This window comes from Gigantopelta aegis, chromosome 4 (assembly GCF_016097555.1).
Source record: "Gigantopelta aegis isolate Gae_Host chromosome 4, Gae_host_genome, whole genome shotgun sequence".
Lineage (NCBI taxonomy): Eukaryota > Metazoa > Mollusca > Gastropoda > Neomphalida > Peltospiridae > Gigantopelta > Gigantopelta aegis.
The window spans coordinates 42316295-42343408 of record NC_054702.1 but is presented as its reverse complement, the minus strand read 5'-3'; the positions used below and the strand labels follow the sequence as shown (position 1 = coordinate 42343408).

Below are 27114 nucleotides of genomic sequence, written 5' to 3'. Positions count from 1 at the left end.
GCATAAAGCAGAGTTCGACAAATCCGCTAGCCCGAGGCCCGTAGCTAGTGGTTTTTAAGTTCGGGCTAGTGAGAAACGAGATTGGGCTAGTGGTTTCCACCCCCCTCCTTATCGCTCAATCGTGTGGGTTTTTTCTTTTTCTCTCGGCTGAAATTTCGTTTAATAACTTTGATTGTGACGTTTGTTATCGAATAATATCAACAATGCAATCAGTATATAATAATAATCCACTTGAACTAGGTCTGCAAACTACAGTAACCAGCTATCTCTACATCGCCAGTTACAGTATGCATTGTTTACTTTTTCCCTTTCAAGTTTCTGGCACAGGAAATAAGTCTAATGACATGCGTGTTTTGATTGGTTGGACACGTCACGTGGTAGTTAATCTCGCACATATGTTTTAGGCTAAGAAATTGGAAATCACCAATCGCAACGATAGGTTAATCTCAATCAAGTAAACCCCAGTCATGCTTTCAATTTCAGTGTTTGTTTTATTTACCTATTGTTTTCTAATTTAACACTTCGCTGACATGTGGTTATCGGCAATCAGGAAAACAATTTACTTTAATGGTAACCGCACATGCAATGACTGCTTGGCCTATTACGTGTAGGGGTCTGGATAATGCGTCACAGCTGCCGATACAAGATGATACCTTTTTTGTTCATCAATTAACAACGGATTAGATGTCACCGTTATATTCTTTTGATATCTGTCTGACACTGGATAATGCCCTGTATTTGAGCAATTGGCATCACCGTTCCTGGCGACATAAATAGTAGGGCCCTAAATGTATAACCCACTACCGAATACACTGAACCATCTATTACCGTGTGTCACACTGTCGTACCCTCATTTAAATTTAATTATTTTGATAGTGGGTTTAGATATCAACCATGAGTTTGCTCAATCATTTTTCCCCGGGGGTAGGGCAAAAGCGAAAACAGAACAGTGACAATGGATCACACTTGACAAAAAACCAAACGTACAACACGACAAAAAACTGAAAGTTACAACATGATTTAAGCGTTTGTTTTATTTTACTGTTATACTTGAAAATGTGTTATGTTACAAAAATTATATAAAAATCCAACTATAATTGATCAGGAATTTGGGCTAGTGCTTTATCTTGGTGGGCTAGTGGTTTTCACAAACCCACTAGCCCTGTGGCTAGTGACTTTTCAAAATATTTGTCATACTCTGCATAAAGTTTTCTTTGTATTATATATTTTCACTGATTTAGAACTTGATTTATTTCAGAACTTGATCCAAGAGATAGCTCTGGAGACTGACGTGTTGGTGGAAGCAGGAAGACCAGATGCTGTTTCCAAATATCAGGTAACTAAACAGCCCCTTCTTCATTATAATGAATTTCTCTCTACCAGTTAACTCGTTGTGGTTAAATATTTAGCTCCTTTTACAAATGTGCATACAATTGTCCTTGTTACAATGCGTGTAACATTAAGCCACCTGTTAATCACATCTGTCTCATAGGTATGTCTATAATATTAAGTCATCAACTTCTCACGTTTGATATGTACTACTTTTAATTGTCCTTTAATCAACTTGTTTACAAGACATGAATATAATGTAGCTTTTACCTTTTCTAAGATTGTTGATTGTATATCTGGTATAAGTATGTCTGAAAGAGGTGGTGAAAGTTTCTATTTATGTGTTTATCAAGTCTTCACAAAAACAATCTGATTACCAGTCTAACTGGACGGGACTATTGATTTCATTCTATCTGATATTGAGGTGAAATTTTTTATGTAACTTTATGACAAACTGTTACAGATCAAGTTTGACTTTTGTGGCAATTAACCCATTTTTGACAGAGTTATGACCCTTGATCTTAGGAGATATGAACATTTGTTTTCCAAACTTTTTTTCCCGCAATGCCTCAAGATATTTCAGCGGAAATTTTGTGAATAACACTATCATGTACTATTACAGATCCAATAGGGAAATGTATTACTTTAGCTTTTCAACCTTATTGTATGCAAGTTACACAATAAAAAGTCTGTGTGCTGTACATTTCAGAAATGAACTATTGCTTTAGCAATACTCTCAGAATGCTTGTTAATTCTACTTTTAGCCCCTCAATGGAGTGATAGATTGCAGTAAAGGAGCAAGTTACCTCATGTGTCATATTAAAGTAAGTGTTAAGTAGTACTTTGGCAAAATAGCTTTATTTTTAACTTTTTTTATTTCTATTCAAATTCTATGACAAGTATATAGTTATACTACAGTGTATAGTACATGTTTGAGCATTCAGTTGCTTTTACTTGGTACCTCCAATGTTTAAGCTAGCCCAAATATTTAGCCCCTTTTGGGGTATCTGGTGGCCTTTTGCAATGGTTGGTGTGTCTGTTGCATATGACCTCATTGTAAGGTTGGTAGTGTGCACAGTTTGGAAGTGATTTTGACTGGTGTCTCCAATGTTTAAGCTAGACCATTTCTTGCAGAGAACCGAGGGGTGAATATTTAGGGGTGTCTGGTAGGGCCAGTGCAGCAGACAATTTGTCTGGCATGGGTCATTTTACACTCAGTGGAATGTACATGTACTTGTTCATTTAAACTTGGTTTTACCTGATACCTCCAATGTTTGGACTAGCCCAACTTTGGGGCCCATTTGGGGGCATCTGGGGGGCGGGGGCTTTTGCAGTGGTTGGTCTGTCTAAAGCATATGACCTCATTGTAAGGTTGGCATTGTGCACAGTTTGGAAGTGGTTTTTACTGGTACCTCCAATGTTTGAGCTAAACCAATTTTAGAGTTCATTTAAGGGTTCCCAGGGTTAACACGCAGCAGGTGGGTCCCGGCAGAAATCCATTTGTGTGTGTCTCATGTTACTCCCTAACTGTCCCTGTACTCGGATATTAGTACCCCATTCGCTGAGCTTGAAGGCCCTGGGCTCCCGGTCTACGTCCAGCTAAATGTCACAGTGTTGAACTGACTGACACTGGATGATAAACTTAAAAACAGTGATAGTTTCGAATGTATTACTGGAAAATCAACTGTTGAAGACCTATCCAAGAAACCAGGTATATATAAGGCTGAGTATGAAAAGAACACTACAGTGGAAATAAATGGCAAGCACAAGCAAAGGATTTTGCATTGGTGTAAATGTCTAAAAACCTGACGTCGTACTGGCATTGTGAAGCATTATTACACACATTGTCACATTAGAGAAGGAAGCTTAATTATTAAGTTAATGGTAGAGTACTCACCTGAGGTGTGACTTGTACAAGGTGTGTATGGTCCTGTCTGGAAAATTATATATAAAACACCTCTTGCTTTTCATGAGCAGTCTGTATAACGGCAGCAGTGTGAAAATGTTAAATGGCAAACAGTCGTAGTTTAAAATGTTGAATGGCAAACAGCCGTAGTTTAAAATGTTGAATGGCAAACAGCCGTAGTTTAAAATGTTGAATGGCAAACAGCCATAGTTTAAAATGTTGAATGGCAAACAGCCATAGTTTAAAATGTTAAATGGCAAACAGTCGTAGTTTAAAATGTTGAATGGCAAACAGCCGTAGTTTAAAATGTTGAATGGCAAACAGCCGTAGTTTAAAATGTTGAATGGCAAACAGCCGTAGTTTAAAATGTTAAATGGCAAACAGCCATAGTTTAAAATGTTAAATGGCAAACAGCCATAGTTTAAAATGTTAAATGGCAAACAGCCGTAGTTTAAAATGTTGAATGGCAAACAGCCGTAGTTTAAAATGTTGAATGGCAAACAGCCGTAGTTTAAAATGTTGAATGGCAAACAGCCATAGTTTAAAATGTTGAATGGCAAACAGCCATAGTTTAAAATGTTAAATGGCAAACAGCCGTAGTTTAAAATGTTAAATGGCAAACAGCCGTAGTTTAAAATGTTAAATGGCAAACAGCCATAGTTTAAAATGTTAAATGGCAAACAGCCATAGTTTAAAATGTTAAATGGCAAACAGCCATAGTTTAAAATGTTAAATGGCAAACAGCCGTAGTTTATAATGTTAAATGGCAAACAGCCATAGTTTATAATGTTAAACGACAAATAGCCATAGTTCAAAATGTTAAACAGCAAACAGCCATAGTTTAAAATGTTGTCAAGTGTCAATAACCAATAATCGTTTCCTGGCTATTGCAGAACAAGTTAAAGTGGATACGAAATGAACTTTTTGAGCGGATCATTCGGGAGCAGAAACTGCGTCAGGATTTCCGTCAAGCACTGAACTCGACTGATGCGGATCGCAATTATCTCCTGCAGGAACTAGCAAGAAGAGATAATGAATTGGATGATCTAGCAGCAGCCAAACAAGGTATACCGCTTTACTTTAATATAAGGGAAGTAACTGCAGTTGTCTTATTTGTTTCCATAGTTAAAACAGTAACTTCTGTGTTATGTCCTCACCTTCACTATTCACAGTTCAAGTTCCTGCAGCTTTGACAAATGAATATGCATCCTGTGCCATCGCTTTGTAGGTTCAAACATGGCATTCAACAGAACAATATTGTCAATATCGACGGGATATTTTCCATGTAAAGAGACTAAAGAAGAATTTTTTTTTATATACTAAGCAATCAAACCATGTTGCATTCCAATAATTACCTAAGTCCACCTACCCATATACATGTATATGATTTTGATTGAAATTGCCGAAACACATCATGAAAAAGGCTTTGTCCATTTAATGTAAGACATGTAACATACGTTAGTAGGACTAGCTAGTACATGTAATTAGTGCACATAATTCTTAATCCTATATATTTGGTAGAATTTGACAGAGAAAATTGATAACTGTACAAAACACAGAGATGGTGAACAATGATACAAACACTTTTTCAGCCAGTATGCTTACAGTATGAAAATCTGTATATCCAATACATTTCTGGTCATTTAATGTTTCGTAGTAGATTAATATGCATTTTTGCCTACAGTAATTTGAAATGTATCACTTTTCATTGACACCATCACTGTCCAACCATTGCACAATAGTAAGCTAAATTAATGCAAACAACTATATAATATACATTTTTTCAATTGAAAATTTATTTTTAAATCATTTTCCACAAGTAAATAGTTAAAATGTTATAATGTGTAACACCTGTGACTTTTTAAATGTGTAAAATCCAAAACACTGAAAAATCTATTCAGATTGACAGGTACATGTAATTCCAGAAATAAGTTTATGTAATCAAGAAAATAAAGAAGAAATGAACTATTGTGTTTCTGCCATTAAAACTACAGAATCTTTGTTAATTTTTTGTTATGGGTGTTATATTTAATAAAAAAAAGTAAATCATTAACATGAATAACACTTACTCATCTTAAAGTAGTAGCTATATCCATCTTGTAATCAATGAAGTAAAAATGCCAAGCTTTATTATAATCTAATGGATAAGGGATGAAGTTGGGTTAACTTTCCCATGTTTAGAAATCTATTAGTGGAATGGTTGTGAAGTGAATTTTTTTTTTGTTTACCCAATTTTCACATATGTAGAGTATTTCCTTTAAAATTATATTTTTTTTTACTGATTTAAAGAAAAATATATTAGAAAAAGACTAAATGTTGTAGCCATTTTGTATAAAAATAAGCCATTAGCTAATTTGGCAATGGACAGGGTGAGTCCTGCATTTGATTTACACCCTCCAGATATACATCTTTTAAATGCAAAACAATTTATATATATATACCGTCGAATTTGCATTGATACAAAACGTTTAATGATTTTAAATGATTTTAACTTTATCTTTTTTTTTCTTTTCTTTTTTGAAATTTTATTCCCAGTCCCTTGTTTACAATTAAGACAACAGATGCCAAGGGTAAAACATGGGTTGTGTACATAAAAATAATAAAACAACACAATATAATAATTTAAGGTACTGGCTTCCACCCCCTCATCTCTCTCTCTCTCTTGCTCTTGCTCTCTCTCTCTCTCTCTCTCTCTCTCTCTCTCTCTCTCTCTCTCTCTCTCTCTCTCTCTCTCTCTCTCTCTCTCTCTCTCTCTCTCTCTCTCTCTCCAATGTATCTACATCCATCCATCCATCCATCTCTCTCGCACACAAAATGCACACATTACATCCTATTCCATTCTCTGAATGACGTATATAAATATTTAAAATACTCACATGAGATATATATATATATATATATATATATATATATATATATATATATATATATATATATATATATATATATATAGAAAGTAATATATCTACATTATTAATATGTGGACTGGGAACAAGAAGATGCACAAAGAGAGAATGATACACTGGTCTACTTTATATCTCTGTTTAGATTCGTTTTGGAACAAAGCAAACTATAAATAAGTTTGTTATGGATATCAAAGCTGTAACTTGATCTTTAATTGCTTAATTGTTTTTTGCCAACCTACCCAGTCATACATGCATGTAACAGTGATTACGCATTTGATGGATAACCAAAGCACGCGTCTATAGCACTGTCTATGTTCGCATTCAGGTAATCTGGCCTAAGACAGCGAAGTGTCAGTAAATTAAACAATTAGTGGCTCTATAATGATTGACAACGGTCTGGTCGTCTGGTTTTCAGAGGTACAAATTGCACTAAATAAAGAGTTTGGGACTAAATTATACATCCAGTTTTCAGCTTAAAGAGGTTTCCAGTTTAGAGAGGTCAACTTTGGAAAAATGTCCGGTTTTGAGAAAATTCCGCTTTAGAGATGGTCCGGTCTTGAGGGGTTTCACTGTGTGTGTGTGTGTATATATATATATATATTATATCAGCATAAATAAAAAAAAAAATATATATATATATCGGCATAAATAAAAAATTATATATATATATATATATACTAAACATAAGATGAATACCGATTTTAAAGGATGTATGTTTTTCTTATGTTTGACAGCTGGTAAAATTAAACACAGTAAATGAAATGCTGTCTTGTTCTATCAGCAGTGGGCCTTATTTTGGACATACATGTATATTGTAGGGTCAAAAATAGACTGGATTTAATTCTTGTTTCAGAACTGGCCTTCCGGGATATTGCGAACATGAATGCAGTGGAAGCTCTAGAGGTATGATTGATGTTATTTACAGATGTGACTCATGTACTGCTTATTTGGCCATTCTGGCTGATTGATCAGGTATTACTGATGAACCGTTTATGGGTCAAGTTGGCCGGTACACTTTTTTTTCATTAAGAAATGAAACTATTTTTTCTGTTGTTCATCCTCAAAAATCTACATTTTTTATTATATGTGTTACTAATATTTTAATTTTAAGAATTCAGTAAGTTGCATTGTTATGTAAGCAGCCAGGTACCAGTCAATATTAAAAGTAATGTTCTATAATAGTACATGTAGATTATAGTTAATAGATGGTTTGTTAAGTATGACAAACATGTACATGTTCAAAGTTTAAAAATAGAAGTTAAAGTTTGTTATATTAATCATCGGCTACTGGATGTCAAGCATTTGGTAAGTATGACATGTAGTCTTAAAGAGACATTCCCGAGTTTGCTGCATTATGAGATGTTTCTGACTAATAAAATATTTCTACGATTAAACTTACATATTAAATATAGTTTCTTGTTAAGAATATCAATGTCTGTATATTCAATGTGTTTCTGGTCGTCTTAATATTTGTAAGAAGCCCAAACTGGATTTCGTTTTCAAATAATTTCGTACGTACGAAAAAATATATTTTAGGAAATAAAATGAAATTTAACCTAGTACAAATATTAGAACGATCAGAAACACGTTTAATATACAGCCACTAATATTTTATGCAGAAAAATATATTTGGTATGTAATTATAGTTATCAAAAAGTCTGTGAGTCGATAACATCTTAAACATTGCAGCAAAGTCAGGAATGTCTCTTTAAGAGGGAACTTGCTACATTTCTACATTGGCAGAAAGGAATCTTCTGTATTCACTTTACCACAGACAGGACAGCACATACTGCAGCCTTTAATATATCATTTATGGTTCAATCCTACAAGCAAAGCAGCCCAGGAGACCATGAAGCTAAATTCTACCATACATGAACATTGCAAGAAACCAACATGTGCAAAACACCTTGTCTACCTAGGCAGTTTTGTTTAAATATGAATAGGTTTTTTTGGATTGACAGTCATTTCACAGTGTGTTCCACGCCTAAATACATTACAATGCATATACATAAATACACATCTATAGTCTGACCCATCAATCTGTAAAAATGTTTTTTGTAAATAATTTCAGTTTGGTTTGATGTAAGAAGAAAGGTAGTCGTGTTTTGGAAATAAAAATATATTATTTTTGTGTGTAATTTACAAAGCAGTCTGCTCAGAAATAAATAACTTTGTAGTAAATTTCATAGTATGATAAAAGGCATTCCCTGTGGGATGGGCTATAGTTAATTAACAGTAAAACAATTAAAGTGAAGATATTATTAGTACAGAAATACAAGGCTTGTCAAATTAAATGTGTTTTCTGAGCCTTGATTATGAAGTTGCTCAGTTTAGTACAATCATGTGTATTTAAGGGGTTTAGCATTATTAAACATAATTCAAGTTCATCTTGGATGGCAATCTTTTGTGTTTGGTTATTTTTAATGATTAGGTATTTTAAATACATGATTTATAAAAAAAAATATAATTTAAGGCGGGATGTAACACAGTGGTAAAGCATTCGCTTGATGCACGGTCGGTCTGGGATCGATCCCCATCGGTGGGCCCATAGGGCTATTTCTCGCTCCAGCCAGTGCACCACGACTGGTATATCAAAGGCCGTGGTATGTGTTATCCTGTCTGTGGGATGGTGCATATAAAAGATCCCTTGCTGCTAATCAAAAAGAGTAGTCCATGAAGTGGTGACAGCGGATTTCCTCTCTCAATCGTAAATGAAATGTGTTGAGTGCATCGTTAAATAAAACATTTCTTGTTATAATTTAGTAAAAAGTGCATTGTTGTTTAAAAATGGATAATATGGGCAGTACGTATCTTTCTTGGTATTTTAGAATTTTTATGCCTTCCAGTTTCTATATTTAAAGTATGTGAGCTTGTTCTTAATTTTGTAATTACAGAACGTTTATGTTTTGTGGGTAGCAAATTTAAATAAGTGTTATTATTGTATACCGGTAGGTTGTTTAATATTGTCAACTTTGTATTTGGAAACAGTTTTATGTAAGACATTTTGCTTTCAATTTGTTTTTGATATTATTGTTTAATTTTATCATTAAATATATATTATTTTTGTTACAATTAAGATTCAAATTTTTATTTCTGTAGCTTCAAAAGATTGCCATACCATGATTTACAGCTGTTTTATAGTTATTATGATCAGACTTAAAAGCCTTCCATAACGGAATTATATTAGATGAAAGTTGTTCAAGCCTTTGGTAGTATCTAAACATCTTTATTCCATCAGAATCAATTTTTGTTTCCCGTGATACAAGTTTCCAGGATTCTGTATTTTTTATCGGCAGTACACTGTTTCCGGGTTTTCCCACTGTTTGTCAGAAAAAATATCACATTCTCCATCCAGAACTGACAATATGTTTTCAGCTGATGCTTTGCTTGCATTGTTAATTGGGGTCACCATGTTAGACCATTGTACAACCCTAACCCTAGGGCCAATCTCAGTAGCTGATCCATCAGAAGTCCCCCATCCTCACACTGTGATACTGACAGAATGTACAGAATGCTGCTTTAGCAGATGTGTGTGGGTGGGTTTAATTGTCACTCAGTAGTTGTCAGTGCCTGAGGCAAAACCCTGTTTGTCACTGGATACTGGTACATGAATCTGATGACGTACTTGTTGACATCAACTAATGTGATCATTTCATATACATGTAGTTTAACAGTAGGTAGCCTCAGTGAATGAGGTTGTTTTATATACTAGAGGATTGGTTTATTTATTATCGGTGTGTGATCGTTCAGTCACCAAATCACCAAACACTAACGGTACAGGTAGCTGAATTTGGAAAATATATTTCTTAATAAAGTTGACAAAAAGCTGAACTGAGAATTAGCACATATCTTGAGTCTTGATTCAGTTTGAGTAAAAGATAATTAATCTGATTGCACTTTGTTTTTAATTGCAGAGTTGCTAATTAAGTTAATATTAGTTGTACTCAGGCCTTTCCCCAGGATTTTTTTAAGGCGCTTACATTTTTAGCATTAGTAGAACACAAATCAAGCCAAAATAAGTGGGTTAGTGGGTTGAAAATAGTTAAGTGTTTGCCTTCAATCCAGCTAATCATGCGTTTTTCTTTTTTTTAAACATTTTTTTTTATGTAATCCATCAATTCTCCACCCCCAACAATTTCATAATTTGCGCCATGTTGTTGCTGTTGATTTCAGCGTCGTGTTAAATGCTTGTGATTTCTGCTTGTTACATGTAAAATACCTAGGCTAAGAATGCTGACTTACTTCACAGTATTATATTCCATTTATGAAAAAAAAGAAAAAAAGTTAATAAAATTAAAATGTACGGTCTTTTTAAAATCCAACTAACTTATTAAATGTCACCTCACAGTCTTACAAGTATATGTCGAACATTATCTAATAAATGTGATTATTGTAAACTAATTCAGTGTACGTATAACTACTGCCTGTTCATTTCTCGCGATCGCGATCTGCATGCATGCTCTCGATCATAGGTACCAAATTAACAAAAACAAAAGGAAATAAACGAAACTGCTGTTAGTATTCATTGATGCAAACAACTATTGTTTTCTACAAATTACATCAAGATTTACTTCTGTGTAATCGTATTGTTTAATGTCCACAAGTTGTCTCGTGACACGTGGGTGTCAGCTGACTGAAGCGTGACGTATATATCCGCCGAGAGCTCTCTTCAGTTCAGCCAACGGACGTTCTTCCTAACGTTCACAAACTATTTGATTGGTGTCCGTCGTGTCCATTTGGTTTAACGTGAAGTGCACAAACCAGTGTACTGAACGTGTTGTTTTCGCTTGGTCTGGCTGAACTCATCCCTTGGGATAGCCTACATGTCTTTCGGCCCTGAACTGGCATGTGTATTCAAATTGACATGCATTGTCGGTTTGTTTTTATTAATTTGGTTCAAAGACTTTACAAAATTAAAATAACAAGTTACATTGAATCAGACATTGAATCACCGTCACATTGCTGCCATACATGTCGAATGCATGCCGTTAAAATTAATAACCGTGATTATTAAAATAAGCAAACATTATAAGGCCTACGCTGTATTCTGGATGACACTGTTTCTCGTTACTGGTCGCGAGATCACTATTACGCTAATTGAATATTTGGTATTATTATTATGTTTGAGGTGTCGGATAGATTATGTATCACATCAAAAGATAGAAAATGGCTTAGCGAAAATTTTAGCCACTTGCAAATTTTATTAGCCATTTTTGTAAAAATATTTTTAATTAGCTAATGGCTAATTTGGCTACCAACAGCACGAACCCTGGTCATGTTTTCAGTGTGTGTTTTGGGAAGGATGTTTTAGAAATGATTGATTGCCAACTTAACTGTACCTTTAAAAAAAGTGCTTCACCTGTTGTTTATTCAGTTAAATGGTACAGTTGATTCTGTCAGTGGGCATCTTCTTTGATCGGCCTTGAAGTTTGATTGCTCGGCACGGGAATCCCATTATGCGTAAGCGCCTTCCTGACGGATTAGTGGTCCCAGTAGATGTGGTAAAATTACCAAACACCAATAATTGTGAGCAGACGACTGGTCCATTGTTAGGTATTTAGGATTGATATACTGGTACACAAGTTGTTTGCAAGAGGTAGTTGACTGCTACGCTGTTACTTGTGATAATTGTTTTTCTAAAGCACTTCAAATCAAGGCGTAGCGGCGATTGATTTAAGGCGCTTCCACGTTGTCAAGGCGCTTACTTTACGAACCAAGGCATGTCGGGCCGCTACGCCTAACGGCCCTGGGGAAACCCCTGTGTACTAGTTTAAACCTGACATGTTCTCTATTTTGAGTCCAGATACACTGATGCCCCTCAGATTCAAACTGGCAATCAGTGTTAGAGTTCACAGCCATATTCCAGGCCTGGAAATAAAATTTTTAGTGGTGCCTGTCAGTCAGTCAATTGACCCCTCCGTATGACGAGTTAACCACGCCTCCCTATTACACGTGATGCAAGGTTAGACAAACTTTCAATAATGGCTGCCGATTCGCATAGATCGATAGCAAAATCAACTGATCTGCCGATTAAGTTTTCGCCTTAATGTATTTAGAAATATTGTTGTTTAATTAAAAAGCCGACAAGAGGAGACATTCAAGTGTTTCATTACAGGGTACATTTACGATGACAACGTGATTTAAATTTACGAAACCATTTTTACTTCAGTAAATCGAAGCACAAGAACCCGGAAGTGACAAACGTCAAATGTAAGCAAAAGATGATTTAAAACATCCTATGCTAACTTTTGTGAGAACTGACAAATTAAAATGTCTTGTTTGTTTCGTTTTTCTTCTTCTTTTTTTTTTTTTTTAAGGGGGGGGGGGGGGGGGGGGGGGGGGGGCGGGGGCAGTAACATTAAAATACAAGGCATGGGGGAATGCTATCAGTGTATTATAATTTTATGCACAAAAGGTTACAAAGCTATAGCAGGATACACTCGCATGTGCAAAAATTATGCAAGCAGTGGTTTAGATTGTGGGATTGCGAAGTTTATGTGGGTGTATTCTTACATAGCTGCACTGTTTGAACCAACCAATATACTATTTATGAATGAATGAATGTTTAACGACACCCCAGCACGAAAAATACATCAGCTATTGTCAAACTGTGATAATGCAAATAAATAAAGTGATGATCAACATCAATATAAAAATTTAAGACTTAAACAAAAACAGCGTAAAGAACTGTGCAAAAACAAAAATATCACAGAATTTTACTCAAAACTTCAATTTTGTGCTGTATTGACCATTCTCAAAGAGAATGTTACACCCCTGCACCACGGTGAGGTTACAGCACACGCAGGGGCACTATTTATGAAATGAAAGCCATACACTTTAAATTTTTAAAAAAAAGAAGAAAAAAAAAGATCACAACTGGCATAGCCAGAGGGTGAGTTGGTGAGGACCACATCTTTGGGCCTCCAGTTATGTATACTAACATATTGGCCCGTCTTCATTCTGACAAGACATATTAGGGCTGTGTATGTTTGGATGCCCCATCCCCTCTATCAAATCAGGCTGTCTAGCACCCTTTTGAAAAAGTTGGACACAATTAGGAATGAAAATATAGAAAATGTAGGACAAAAGTAGGAAAACGTAGAATAAAAGTAGGATTGAAACAATACGTAGCGACATTATGCATGCTCAAAACACCTTTTTATCTGGTGCTCAGTTTGTACATGTATTTTATGTTCTATCAAAAATAATGTGATCTTACGTAATGGTCACATTATACAGTTATTTCAAATTACTGTACACTATATTAATCAATATACATATTTACATGCATAGGAATGCTGATGCACAGTAAAACAGAGTTAACATGATTTCCATAATGTATTATAGATTCTGAAGTCATACATACACATTGTACATTATAATCATGTTAATCATTGGAAAATATGTTGGCTTTGAGGGTATAATTTTAATATATTGAGATTATATGGTGCCACAAATTGGGAGATATATCTTCCTGCCAAGAAAAATTAAAATAATTCCCATAACTGATGACTTTTATAATAACACAAGGAATACATGTATGCACATTTTAACAGCAATTCTTGGCATTTTCAAACAAAAAAGTAAGAAAAACTAAGTATTCTGAAGAAAAAGTAGGAAAAATAGGACAAAGACTAAACCACAGATTGCAGTTCGCACAATTTTTTTAAATATTTATTATGAAAATACTTCCTAACATTTTCTTTTTTCTCAAAGAGAGCGTCTTTACATATTAATCCCCATGCAGGTAAATATATTTATTCAAAAATGTATCTTCCTGTGGCATCCATCTCCAAATCCTCGAAACTTGTACAGTCAACTGAGCAATTAAGGATTACCATTTGATGGGTGGTGTCAAACTGAATCCCAAGTCTTGGAAGTCTGAATTACTCCTTAGCAGCAATATGGTCAAACACAAAAAACAATAAAATATTGTATTAAATGAAATTGTTGAAAGTGTTTCATTTTCAGCAGCAATTTCACCCCCTGCCCTAGTTTTTCTTTCACATATCAGTTGAAACTGTTCTATTATTTCTATCATTCTGTTCTCAATATCAAGATGCAATGTAATTTGTTTTATAGTTTGTCTTCAGAATCTCATTTTCGACATCTAATCAATGACTCCACATCCATTGGTCCATTTGCTGAAATATATTTTAAAAAAAACCATGTTAAGTATTTCACATCCATTTGAAGAAGTACATTAGTCTGTAACTTAATTACATATCGTATTAATTTAAAGTTTAATTTAATTTAATTTTAGGAATTTTTTTTTTTAACAGGAAACAAAATCAGTGTGACTAAACAAAGTATAAAATTAAAAAGTATAGCAATAAATTAAGAAAAGTAGTAAACAATGTATTTAACTTTGATGATGTTATTTGATTTCTATTAGAAAGTTGCACAAAGCTACATATAAAATGACACGTGGAAGAAGAAAAATTAATTATTAATCATCAGCTATTGGATGTCAAACATTTTGTACTTTTGACATGTACCGTATAGTCTAGAGTGCAAACTTGCTATATTAGTAGGCAGGTATCTTTATATATATATATACACCACTCAACAGACAGAATAGCACATACCACAGCCTTTGATAGTCGTGATGCACTGGCTTAAATCGAATCAAACCGAGAAACCGTAACCGGCATATCTGTTCTGATTGCAAAAAATCACAATTATTTTTTCTTTCTTTTTTTTTTGCTTCAAAACATTTCAGGGTCCCTACATAAAATTTGCAACAATATAGGTTACTCCCCCCCCCCCCCCCCCCATACACACACACAAAAGCACATAAACACAAAAGCACATACATACACTCACTCCTACACACATGCAAACAAAAAGAAAAGGAAAAAAAGCTAAGACTTCCAAATGTTCCAGCATGCTTGTTAATACTATCACTAACCCTAAACCTAACTTAAAGGGACATTCCTGAGTTTGCTGCATTGTAAGATGTTTCCGACTAATAAAATATTTCTACGATTAAACTTACATATTAAATATATTTTCTTGTTTAGAATATCAGTGTCTGTATATTCAATGTGTTTCTGATCGTCTTAATATTTGTAAGAAGCCGAAACTGGATTTTGTCTTCAAATAATTTCGTACGTACGAGAAAAATATATTTTAGGAAATAAAATGAAATTTAACCTAGTACAAATATTAGAACGATCAGAAACACGTTTAATATACAGCCACTAATATTTTATGCAAAAAAATATATTTTATATGTAATTACAATCATTAAAAAAGTCTTTGTTAGTCGATAACATCGTAAAAATTGCAGCAAACTCAGGAATGTCCCTTTAAACCTGAATTAACTGAATGCTGGAACAATCGGAAGTCTTGCCAAAACTTTTATTTTGGCCATTTGTCCGACTGTGTGCAGTTTAATGACGGATTCTTAACGACAATATATACATCGAAGACTGATTGAATGAGTCAGTAAATTCCATTACATTGGAGGGAAAGTGATTCTTAAACTCTTACCTTCGTAGAATTTATATATCAGTTTCAATACCATGTGACGGTTTCGCAGGAAAACACTGTTTTTACGTCAATCGTAGGCTCTGCATAGTTGTCATCGCTGTTAACACATGTCAGCAGAAATATATGTTTACTATGATTATAATTCAGTTGGAAGAGACAATTATTTTAACTACTTTTAATGCTAACTATACAAAAACGTTACATATCGAAAACAATTATGTTGTCTAACCTAATGGCGTCCAAGCAAATTTGGGCCCGTGGTTTTTGAACCGCGAAACATGATTGGTCCAGCGCGGTTGTCAATCATGCCGTACGGAGGGGTGAATTTGAGCCTTTCAAAAACAAATATGTGCCTGTCAACCAAATGTTGAAATAATAGTCCTTTATTAATCATGTATGTTAATTATTATATTATACCTGTAGAACTATTCATGATGTAGTGAAACCTAGCTATAGTCCTTCCCACAGAGAACACATTTTTTCATACTATGGAATCTACTACAAGTTATTTATTTTTAAGCCTTTGTTTTCTAAATTGCACACAAAATTAGTTGTGATTTTTAAAAAACACTTTTACAATTGTTCTTATACATCATACCAATTAAGCCAGTTTAAAAAGAACAGAGAAGATGGAGTGTCATTAAACATTCACTCACTCACTCACTCACTCACTCACTCACTCACTCACTCACTCACTCACTCACACACTCACACACTCACACTCACTCACTCATGTAAAAGTCATTAGATGGTTTCATTGAAGATATGAATTTCATTAATGTTAGGTCCCGGGTTTGTCCCCTGGTACCGGCCTCGGTGGCGTCGTGGCAGGCCATCGGTCTACAGGCTGGTAGGTACTGGGTTCGGATCCCAGTCGAGGCATGGGATTTTTAATCCAGATACCGACTCCAAACCCTGAGTGAGTGCTCCGCAAGGCTCAATGGGTAGGTGTAAACCACTTGCACCGACCAGTGATCCATAACTGGTTCAACAAAGGCCATGGTTTGTGCTATCCTGCCTGTGGGAAGCGCAAATAAAAGATCCCTTGCTGCCAATCGGAAGAGTAGCCCATGTAGTGGCGACAGCAGGTTTCCTCTCAAAATCTGTGTGGTCCTTCACCATATGTCTGACGCCATATAACCGTAAATAAAATGTGTTGAGTGCGTCGTTAAATAAAACACTTTTTTTTTTTTTTTTTGTCCCCTGGTATGTGGTGCAATTTAGTAGTTGTATAGAGAAATTGCATTTAAACTGTAATTCGGGTGGGATGTAGGACTTGCTTGATGTGCGGTCGGTTTGGGATCGATCTCCATCAGTGGGCCCATTGGGCTACTTCTCATTCCACCAGCGCACCATGACTGATAAAGGCCATGGTATGTGCTGTCCTGTCTGTGGGATGGTTGCATATAAAAGATCCCTTACTACTAATGAAAAAATTGGTCAACTCGACCCAAAACCAACTCGCCCCCAACACAGTTGGACAACTCGACCCAAAACCAACTCGCCCCCAATGCGGTTGGTCAACTCGCCCCAAAACCAACTCGCCCCAAACTGTTTAGTCAACTCATAATATTCCCATTTTCTTAATTAATATACCAATATTTAAGCAATAATGTGCATTAAATATTGTTGAATATGCACACCAGTCGGAGTCCAAAAGCCTTGCCTGGTCATTCCTTTAAGAAAATAAGGAACAAACTCACAAATGTCGTTAAAATAGGCTTGACAGTTCATTATAATAGATTATTATTTATCCGATATTACGATCTCCCCAATATAAAACCATTTATCCTCCAACCACTGTTTCTATTGACAGATTATGATGACCGATTAAAGCAAAGTCATAAACGTATACTAGCAGATTATGACTTTTGACGTCACTCATATGACGTCACATGCATAGCTACATTACAAAATTGCTCATTTGACCTCTAGGTCATCGTACAATTTGAAATAACAGGAATAATAGCTTTTCCCATTAATTTTTATGGTCTGCAGAATAAAAATAATAATTAGTTACTGATATCGGATATCTGCTTTATCCTGTTCAGGCCGAATGAGAAATTCCATTTGGCAGAGCCTTGCGGAATTTCCCATTCTTACCTTCACAAGATAAAGCAGATATCCAACGTCATTAACTAGTTATTCTCTATTTATCCTGTTCAGACCGAATGAGAAATTCTGCTCGGCATAGCCTCATGGAATTTCCCATTCTTACCTTCACAAGAACCTTCATATCCAACGTCATTAACTAGTTATTCTCTATTTAATAAGTGGTTGTAATAGCGGCGTTTGACTGTAATATTAATAAATAAAATGACACCAAAGTTGTAGACGTCCATTTTTAATTTTGTCATAATTATTTACGGACAGTAAAGTTTGGGGCGACTTGTCCAAACACTGGGGCGAGTTAGTAGGGGGTGAGTTGACCAAACATTTGGGCGAGTTGGTCGGGGGCGAGTTGACCAAACACTGGGGCGAGTTGACCAAACACTGGGGCAAGTTGGTAGGAGGCAAGTTGGTTTTGGGTCGACGTGACCAGCATTCGCTTCCTTGACCCACTGAGAAACAAAATCATGAATTTAGTCATTCTGACTGATGAGGAAAACGGGTGTTGTGTACTCCATGAGTGGTAGGTTGGGTAAACAATTTATTCAGGTGTCTGTTTAAGCCCATGGGCCTCTTGTAATTGAATTTGAAATATGGTCAGTGTACCAGCTTGAAACATGTGCAGGGTTTGACTAAAAATAGCATGTCAATTTTTGTGTGGAAATAGGGTAGTCAAAGATGCTTCATGTTATTCAGCTTAACCCCCAATTTTTTCTGATACACTTTTAGGGTAAGGGGTATTTATGTGCATGTTGTATATTATGATTCAAAATGCTGCAGGTAGCAGTTTTACCCACATGTTACTATTGTCATCTATGATATTTCATTTGGTGGTATATAGGCACTGGGTCCATATATCCAGCTTGTTGTGAGCACACTGCTAAGGTCAGTGAGGAGGTGCAAAATAGATATATAACAATCAGTGCTTCACAACTCCTTTATCAAGACAGATGTCTAATATTATTTAGCAAAATATACCAACACTACTACATTGTACATAAAGACTGCACAAGTTGGGTTTTCAGGTGTGTATGTAAGAAACTATGCAGGGAGTCTAGACTATGGAAAACAACCTTTTTAGGGGAGTTTCTAAAATATTTTATATAAAAAAAAATACATTTTGAGCTGTAGGGGAATTTGACCCCTAAAAGAGCACACACACCTTGCATTTTGCAGTGTCAAAAGATATCATTAGTGATTCATTACTATTTCTATATACTACTCAAAAGAATTTAAGGGTCAGACGATATTTTCGACATTATTTTCTGAATGTCAATTATATTAGCTAGACCATAATGTCACGCATGGTATTGTTCCATTTTGACGAAAGTGGGTCCAAGCAACCCATAAATGAATTAAAATCCACTGTCACTGACACTGTCGACTATATTCTAATGGCGAAAACATGCTTACATTTGCACGTAAATTAGGGCGAAATCGAAAGGTCTGCTAAGTGCCCATAACTTGCTTTTTCACAAAGCGCTTCATTTGCACGCTTTGCACGTGTATTCCATGTTCCCAATGCTGAATTTCCGTATAATTGGAGCTTGCGTTCGTGTACGGTGCACACTCCAAATTCGACAATGGTACGACTTCAACTGACTATCGAAGATCGAGGAAGGGCTATTGCTTGGCTTCAGGATGGCAATACGCAAAGAAATGTTGCTCTGAGACTTGGTGTCAGTCAGAGTGTCGTTGGCCGACTGTGGCAACGGTACCAAGCAACAACTTCTGTTCGAAATCGTCCACGTTCAGGAAGACCCCGAAGCACTACAAATAGAGAGGACCGCTACATCACCAATATGGCTCTACGTCAACGCACAACCACTGCACGCCGATTACGTGACAATCTGCGGACTGCGACTGGAACTCGAGTGTCAGATCAAACCATACGCAATCATCTGAGAGCCAATAATCTACGCTGCCGTCGCCAGGCTGTTCGACCACCACTCCTACCACGTCACAGAACAGCCAGACGTCACTGGTGCACGCTTCATCTGCGGTGGCAACGTGTTCAGTGGGGTCGAGTGATGTTCACTGATGAGTCCAGGTTTAGTCTCCAGTTCAACGACGGTCGGGTTCGTATCTACAGACGTCCTGGGGAGCGCATCGCTGACGTTAACGTTAGACAACACCACCGGTTCGGTGGTGGCAGCGTCATGGTGTGGGGCGGCATCTCTATCCACCACAGGACCCCCCTCTATGTGGTGGATGGCAATCTGAATGGAATCCGCTATCTGAATGAGATTATCCGGCCGTTGGTTCTCCCAGGCCTTCAGCAGATTGGCAGCGGGGCAGTTCTGCAGGATGACAATGCCAGACCCCACCGCGCCAGGGTGGTAACGGACTTCTCAGACAACAAGGTATCGCCAGGATGGATTGGCCAGCATATTCGCCTGACTTGGCCCCAATAGAGAACGCCTGGGACGAATTAGGCAGGAGAGTTCGGGATAACCATGCCCCTCCGGCCAACCTTCATGATCTGGGTCAACTTCTTATGGCAGAGTGGCAGGCCATTCCCCAAGAGTTCTTCAGACGTCTGATCAACAGCATGAGGCAACGATGTGTCGAGTGTATTCGCGCCAGGGGTGGATTCAAACACTATTAAACGAATGTTCTAATGTGTAAAATCCATGTTTGACAACCTTCAACTTTGACAGCATGTCATGTGACTTTCTTGTATACATAATACAGTGACGTTTATTTGTGGTTTTTTGTAAATATGGAACAATAAATAAAAAATTTGGTGTAGTTTACATCATCAATCTAATACACTCTGAAACTTATTTGGTTATACATTTTTGACCCTTAAATTCTTTTGAGTAGTATATTTTTAACATCCAGCTGAACATACATGTAACCTCAAAGTTTAACTTAAAAGTATTAAAAGCCTTAAACGTTTACATATGTACATGTACCTAAACAAATGTTAAAATCTCTAAGTAAAAGGTTCTTTATTAGAAGGCATTTGTTAGATACATGTATATTCAATAAACAAGATATGCATACGGTCAAGTCCATGTATAAAAAAAATATTAGTGGAAGTTAGAGTCTCCATGAGTACTCGAGTACTCGGGCATGGGCCGAGTCTAGCAAGACTTGAGTCCGTTCACAGGACTCAAATACCTGTGCAAGAAAGAGTATTCTCATTTAATTATATTGTTTTAACATTATTTTGCCATATACTTGCCACCAGTTACATTATAGAGCTATGAGACATGAGGGAAACAAAACTCGAATGTGTGGAATGTAATACAATGTCATGATTTAGCATCCATGTTCAGTGCTGGAATTGAGATGCATAATGCTATTTTACTGTATTCCTTAGTCTAGTTATCATCTAGTTTATGTGGCAGGTACTCGGGTCCGTGTCGAGTTTGACCCTCAAGTACTCGAGTCCTATATTTTGGACTCGTGAAGGCCCTAGTGGAAGTAGTAGTGCTGGTTGGAACTTTAAAATTCCAGTCCGATCTGACCAGCACCAACTACTATGGGTAGCTGAACATAATGTACATATATATACTAGATCCTTTGTCATTTATTGGTAGGATTAGTCAGATAGCATTAACCCTTTAGCCTTGTCTGCTGGATGTGAACTAGGATGTAACATAGAAATACCCTCTCAGTGATAACTGCATGATGCTGTGATTGCAGGAGCACATTCTGGATCTGACAGATGAACTTCACATGCAGAAAGTGAAACAGGTGGAGCAAGAGATAACGTTTGAGATGGAGAAGCAGCACATCATTGATGAAATGGAGGATGTTGTAGTAAGCTGTCATTTTCTACCTCTTAGCTAATAATTGTTTTTCATCTTTTGTGAATTTATCAATGTATAATAGTAACAAATTGTATAAAATCGCATAGTGTAATGGAACTATTTTTAGACTAATCTTAACAGTTATATGTATGCATCAATAAATTCACAAGAAATAAAAGCAATTATTATAATAATAACAATCACAATGTTTGGCTCAGTAATAGAGCTTCCACATAATGTAAAGTGTATTTTGTTTAACAACACCACTAGAGTACATTGATTTATTAATCATCGGCTAATGCATGTCAAACGTTTGGTAATTGTGACATTTTGTCATTAGCAGCAAGGGATCTTTTATATGCAGCATCCCACAGACAGAACAGCACATACCACAGCATTTGATATACCAGTCGTGGTGCACTGGCTGGAATGAGAAATTGGTTGGTGAAATGGCTTCGTATAGCTTAATTTTTGTTTTCAAGCAGACATGTCAGGTCATGCGGCATCGACACACGCAACGGTGCAGGACCTGTCATACATAATCACCACCAATTTCTCAAAGATCTTCAGATCAGTCCTCCACTGTCGGTGGGTATTTGCTAAGCGTGGCAAAAACGTCAAGAGGCCTCTGTACATACCTCCCAGGTCTGCCATGCAGACTTCTTCCTCATCCCACGAAATGCAGAGACGACATGGAAGAAAGAGTTCCCTTTGGTCTTCTCTGGACCTACCAAGGAGTTGATGTCATGCACAGGAATGTGTGTAAAATCAGCTTCCAAACATATATGATTTGTTGGTCAAATAATCAAAATGCACTACTCTCACAAATATTATGGTGAAAGCACTATTATCTGTAATGGTGGCCATATTGAAAAATGTCCTCCATCTTGAATTTTGAGTGGCACCACATTTGTCACGTGATCAGAACAGTAATTCTGTCTTTTGTGTCCACTAACTCTTGTCTGATATTTTGCCCTCAATTACAGATTTAATTTGTGATAATTGATGATTTTTACTTACAGTCATTTGTTTATTCAGTAATTCTTTATAAAATATTACAAACTTTTCATTTTTTGGGGGGATATCACAACTTATAAAAACAATGGAAATGGTAGTGTTCATTATTAAAATCATTTATCTTGGGTGCCAAATAATATTATTATACACCGCCTTTACAAAAACAAAACCTTTTATCAACATTCATTCATTTGATGAAGATGGAATAAAAAGAACAGAAAATGTTATCCCACAGTAGGGAATCACTTAAAAAAAAGAGAAAAAAGAAGAAGTTTTTCAGATATCTTAAAATCTTTATTAACATAATAATATTAAAAGTTTGATTGGTTCACCAAAACAAATACCCATGAATGTTTTGACCGACAATACACTGTAGCTCCGTTTAAACTAACTACATAAAGATGAGGCATCATACAACTTTTCAGTACCAGATACTGAGGGACAAAATAAGAGATAGGTATTTCGACAAAGTCGACCAACATATACGGTAACCAAGCTTTCTCTTTTTCTCTCTTTTTTTTTTGCTTTTCACAGTATTTTTTTATTTTCTTTTTTTTCTGTTTTTGAAATGGTGGGGTGGGGGGTCCCACGGCTGTCTTCCAATAATTTTCACCCAGCGAGAACACTGTAACCAATTTCCCTTTTGGGGGTAACCGGCAATGATTTCAGCCTCTTGTGAATACTGCATAACAGTTCTTAAATATTTGACGGTGCACTTGAACTTTGACATCCCAAACATTCATCTTTGGTACAATGCAACCTTTAAGTAATGGCTTCAATATACAATTAACTCCATGTGTGAAGTTAGTCTTTGACAGACAGTTATTGGCTATTTGGTGCGTAACATGGTTATTTCGATATTTGATCGAAAGAAAGAAAGAAAAGAAACCTGTTGTTACTACACAGGCTGTACTCCTACCAATAAAGCAGCAAAGGATGTGTTAAACATACTTAACACAGACATGAGAGTACATACAACATGCAGCCACTGATGTATCAGTCAGGAGTTGGCACTAGCTGGGACAGAAAACTTTTCATCGAGGCAATCATTCCACATCTTTGCAGAATTACATGCAGATGTACCACTGAGCCTCAAATTACAGGAAATTCCACAAAAGAATATTTAAGTATTTAAACTTTAATTAAAACATTTTTAATTAAAAACTGCCAAAATGTCTCATTATTAGGTTGTGGAGACAGCCCCAGAAAATCATAGTACCAAGTTTCAAAACAATCCAATAAAAACTTTAGCAGATAAGACTTTTACATTTTCAGTGTATATTAACCAATCAAATTTTCTCATTGTCATGGTTATATTTCTGTTTTTAAAATTTAATAAAAATTCTAAAATTCTAAATTTACTAAATATCTCTCTATTACCGTATGTTTTAGCCTATAAGCTGCTACTTTTTTTTTACTGTGAATTGCAAGGTGTGGTTTATAAAATGGTGTGCTTTATTTATGAATTTTATGGTAACTGCTGTGCATATTAACCACACTTTTTTTCTTTTTTTTATTATTATTTTTTTATTCTCATAATAATAATATAGCATACAAAATGACTGGGACTGAAGTATTACGATGGAATGGCTCTTTATTGTCTAGTCGGGCTAGAAATAATACAAAGCTTGTGTATTGTTATACTTAAAGTGAAAAAAGTAGACTCGACCGCGATGTTTCTTAGTTTGATTTCTGTAACATTTATTGTTAGTAGTGCATCAGATGTGTTTGTCTGATGTTTTAAAATGAAGTAACCTGCCTCATACAAAGTAATGTTGTTATTCTTTGTAGTAAACACACCCCACTTGCATGTTCGGTACTGCAGATAAAAAGCCAGTGGCAGCCTAAACAATGTCACGTGATACAGTTACAATGTCATGACCATTTACGGCCAATTGCAAAAGCTGGACCTTAAAGGATTTGTGAACAGACCACAAAACGTTGTCATTTTGTTCTGCATTGCCATACTATAAGTCTAAAAACATTTTTTTTTTTTTTTTAACTCTTAATTTAGTGTAAATAGCTTAAAACAACAAAATAATAAGGCAGTACCAAATCCTTCCCGACTTTTAATGAGCTGGTCTGTCACGTGGTCTGCTGACGTCAGAGACGCTACTGCCAGCCAGAGGAAGTGAGAAGCCAGTTCGTACGCGTGTGCTAGTTTCACTTTAATTTCCGCGATTATTTCTGAATGGCAAAACGGTGGGAAGAAAACTTTTACCTGGACATACAGCCGTACCAGTTCGAGCCTTTGGCCCACGAACGAGCTGTTGAGAGCGAAGATGAAAGTGATAGCGAGCACGAAAACCAACGACGGTATGGAAAACCGTGTTGGAAACATAAACTGGTAGAAATTATTATTAAATTTTTTTTAATGACGTTCTTATTAACTACTTATTTCTACAAGGCCATGTATGTCATGTATATTTTGTTGCAGTAAATTATCGTATTTCTATAAAAAAAAGAAATGTACTGTTTTTTCCACAATCTTGTAATGGGATGTCAGAAATTTTCGCTTAGAATGCATTTTTGCGAAAATACAATGTATGGCGATATGTTTTACGGTACAGGATCGTGCTATTTGGACATGGGGATTTTATTTGTTTTATTTTAGGGGAGGGTTTTTAGCCAAAAAACAAGTACCCATATATATATATATATTATAAATACGTTTGCTGGTTGTAAAACTATTTGGTGGAAGTCATTTGGCTAGGGCCTAATGAATGTTTTACCTCGGCATTGCGTCTTTTCTGAAAAGCGGACCTAGGGCGGCGAATCGGCATCTCTACCGAATTTTCAACAAACTCCCTGTTGGTAAATATAGTCGGGACAGCAGTGCCTTTTAACGAGATTCTTGCATTGCTGTATTCCATCTTAGCCATTTCAACCGGGTCCCGAGCGAAAGCATCCTTTTCGAAATGTGCCGAACACAAACCGACTTGTACATTTTGGTGTCCATCCCTTCCACCTCTCTGACACCGATGGATCCAAATGTTCCTTCTAGAATCACCTTCTGGCGGAAACCTAAAAAAGCTGATTCCTGATCCCTTTTTTGATTGGTTTTGACATCCCCATGCCACACAATAAAACCATATTATAAAGGATAATTCCGTAATTTAACTCAGTGTTGTTCGAAGAAAGCACGCTTTTGTAATGGCAAACAATAGGCTACTGAATAGCGGTTCACGGTTGGACAGCGTCTCTGACGTCATCACGGAAATTGCCGATCTTTGCCGGTAAAATATGCATATTTCCCAACGATGTCAGAATTACGAATTGTACTGCTTTTAAGTAGTGAAATAATTTTTATATATTTTGTAAATTATTTTTTTAGTCATATTTGGCATCATATATTTACACAGTTACAATATTTAGACGCTGTTCACAAATCCTTTAACAATGACATCAAAACAGTTTCTTGATCTCTAACATCTCTGTTTGTTACTTGTTTGTAATATATCAGGATTTAAGTTCAGTACAAAGCTTGCAAATTAAAATCACATAATCGGAGTACCTGTAATGTTTTTATTAAAAGTACATTCCCAATATAATTAGCCTGCTAATATATACAGAGCATGCTTTGTGTAAAAGTACATTCCCAATATAATTAGCCTGCTAATATATACAGAGCATGCTTTGTGTAAAAGTACATTCCCAATATAATTAGCCTGCTAATATATACAGAGCATGCTTTGTGTAAAAGTACATTCCCAATATAATTAGCCTGCTAATATATACAGAGCATGCTTTGTGTAAAAGCTTAGTTTATTGTTTCAACAGTTATAAAAGGTCACCATGTGAATATTTAGTGTTTTGGTATTCTAGATTGGGAAAATAATATAATAAATAATTGAACTACGGTATACACCTGACCGCTGACCTGTGTTCAGCTGTATAACTTTACACTACATTAATGTTTTGTGCATACATTGTTTTGTTGTATTTCATTATATTACATGTAATTATATATATTATAAATATATAATTCTCCGCCAATATATTTTTTAAAAGGCCGTTGTTTAAAAGTCATTAAAAAATTGTCGAAAATTGTAAACGATCGACAGGACCATGCTTAGTTTTGTAATCATACTGGAACAAATAAAATGTTATCATCTATTTTTTTTTTTTTTTTTTTTTTTGGCAACTAATGTTAGATTATGAACAATGCATTACCAAGTTCTTGTTAACATTTTGGTGAAAATATTGGGGTTTGTCAATGGTGTGTTTTGTTCATGAAACTTACCTATTACTTGAAATGAAACTGAAAGCCACACAATCAACAATTATTTATTGTTTGAACTTAAGGGAGAATGGATCTCTTTATTATTATTAAATACAAACAATAATTAACTGTAATTAAGTTTATGGGGTTTTTAACTGCAGCTTATTAAAAGGTGTGGTTTATGTACGGATGAAGGTCGGAACTTGGTCTAAAAACAAGGGGTGCAGTTTATACACCAGTGTACATGTATGTAATAGGCCGGAAAATATGGTAGTTTGTGAAGACTGCCACAGACAATCATAGTACCAAGTTTCAGACATGTCCTAATAAAACTGTACAAGAAAGTACCTTTTAAATTCCTTTGGACCA

At 35.7% G+C, this 27114-nt stretch overlaps 1 protein-coding gene across 1 annotated transcript in view; it reads left to right on the top strand.

The window, feature by feature from the left end:
- The window catches only part of LOC121370568 (centrosomal protein of 128 kDa-like), a 94623-nt gene that overhangs the window by 37837 nt on the left and 29672 nt on the right, over positions 1 to 27114 (top strand). Inside the window, exons 22-26 of the mRNA XM_041495877.1 lie at positions 1259 to 1336; positions 2094 to 2153; positions 4129 to 4300; positions 6995 to 7044; positions 21400 to 21516. Of these exons, the coding sequence (XP_041351811.1) occupies positions 1259 to 1336; positions 2094 to 2153; positions 4129 to 4300; positions 6995 to 7044; positions 21400 to 21516 (477 nt within the window). The remainder of the gene's footprint in view (positions 1 to 1258; positions 1337 to 2093; positions 2154 to 4128; positions 4301 to 6994; positions 7045 to 21399; positions 21517 to 27114) is intronic.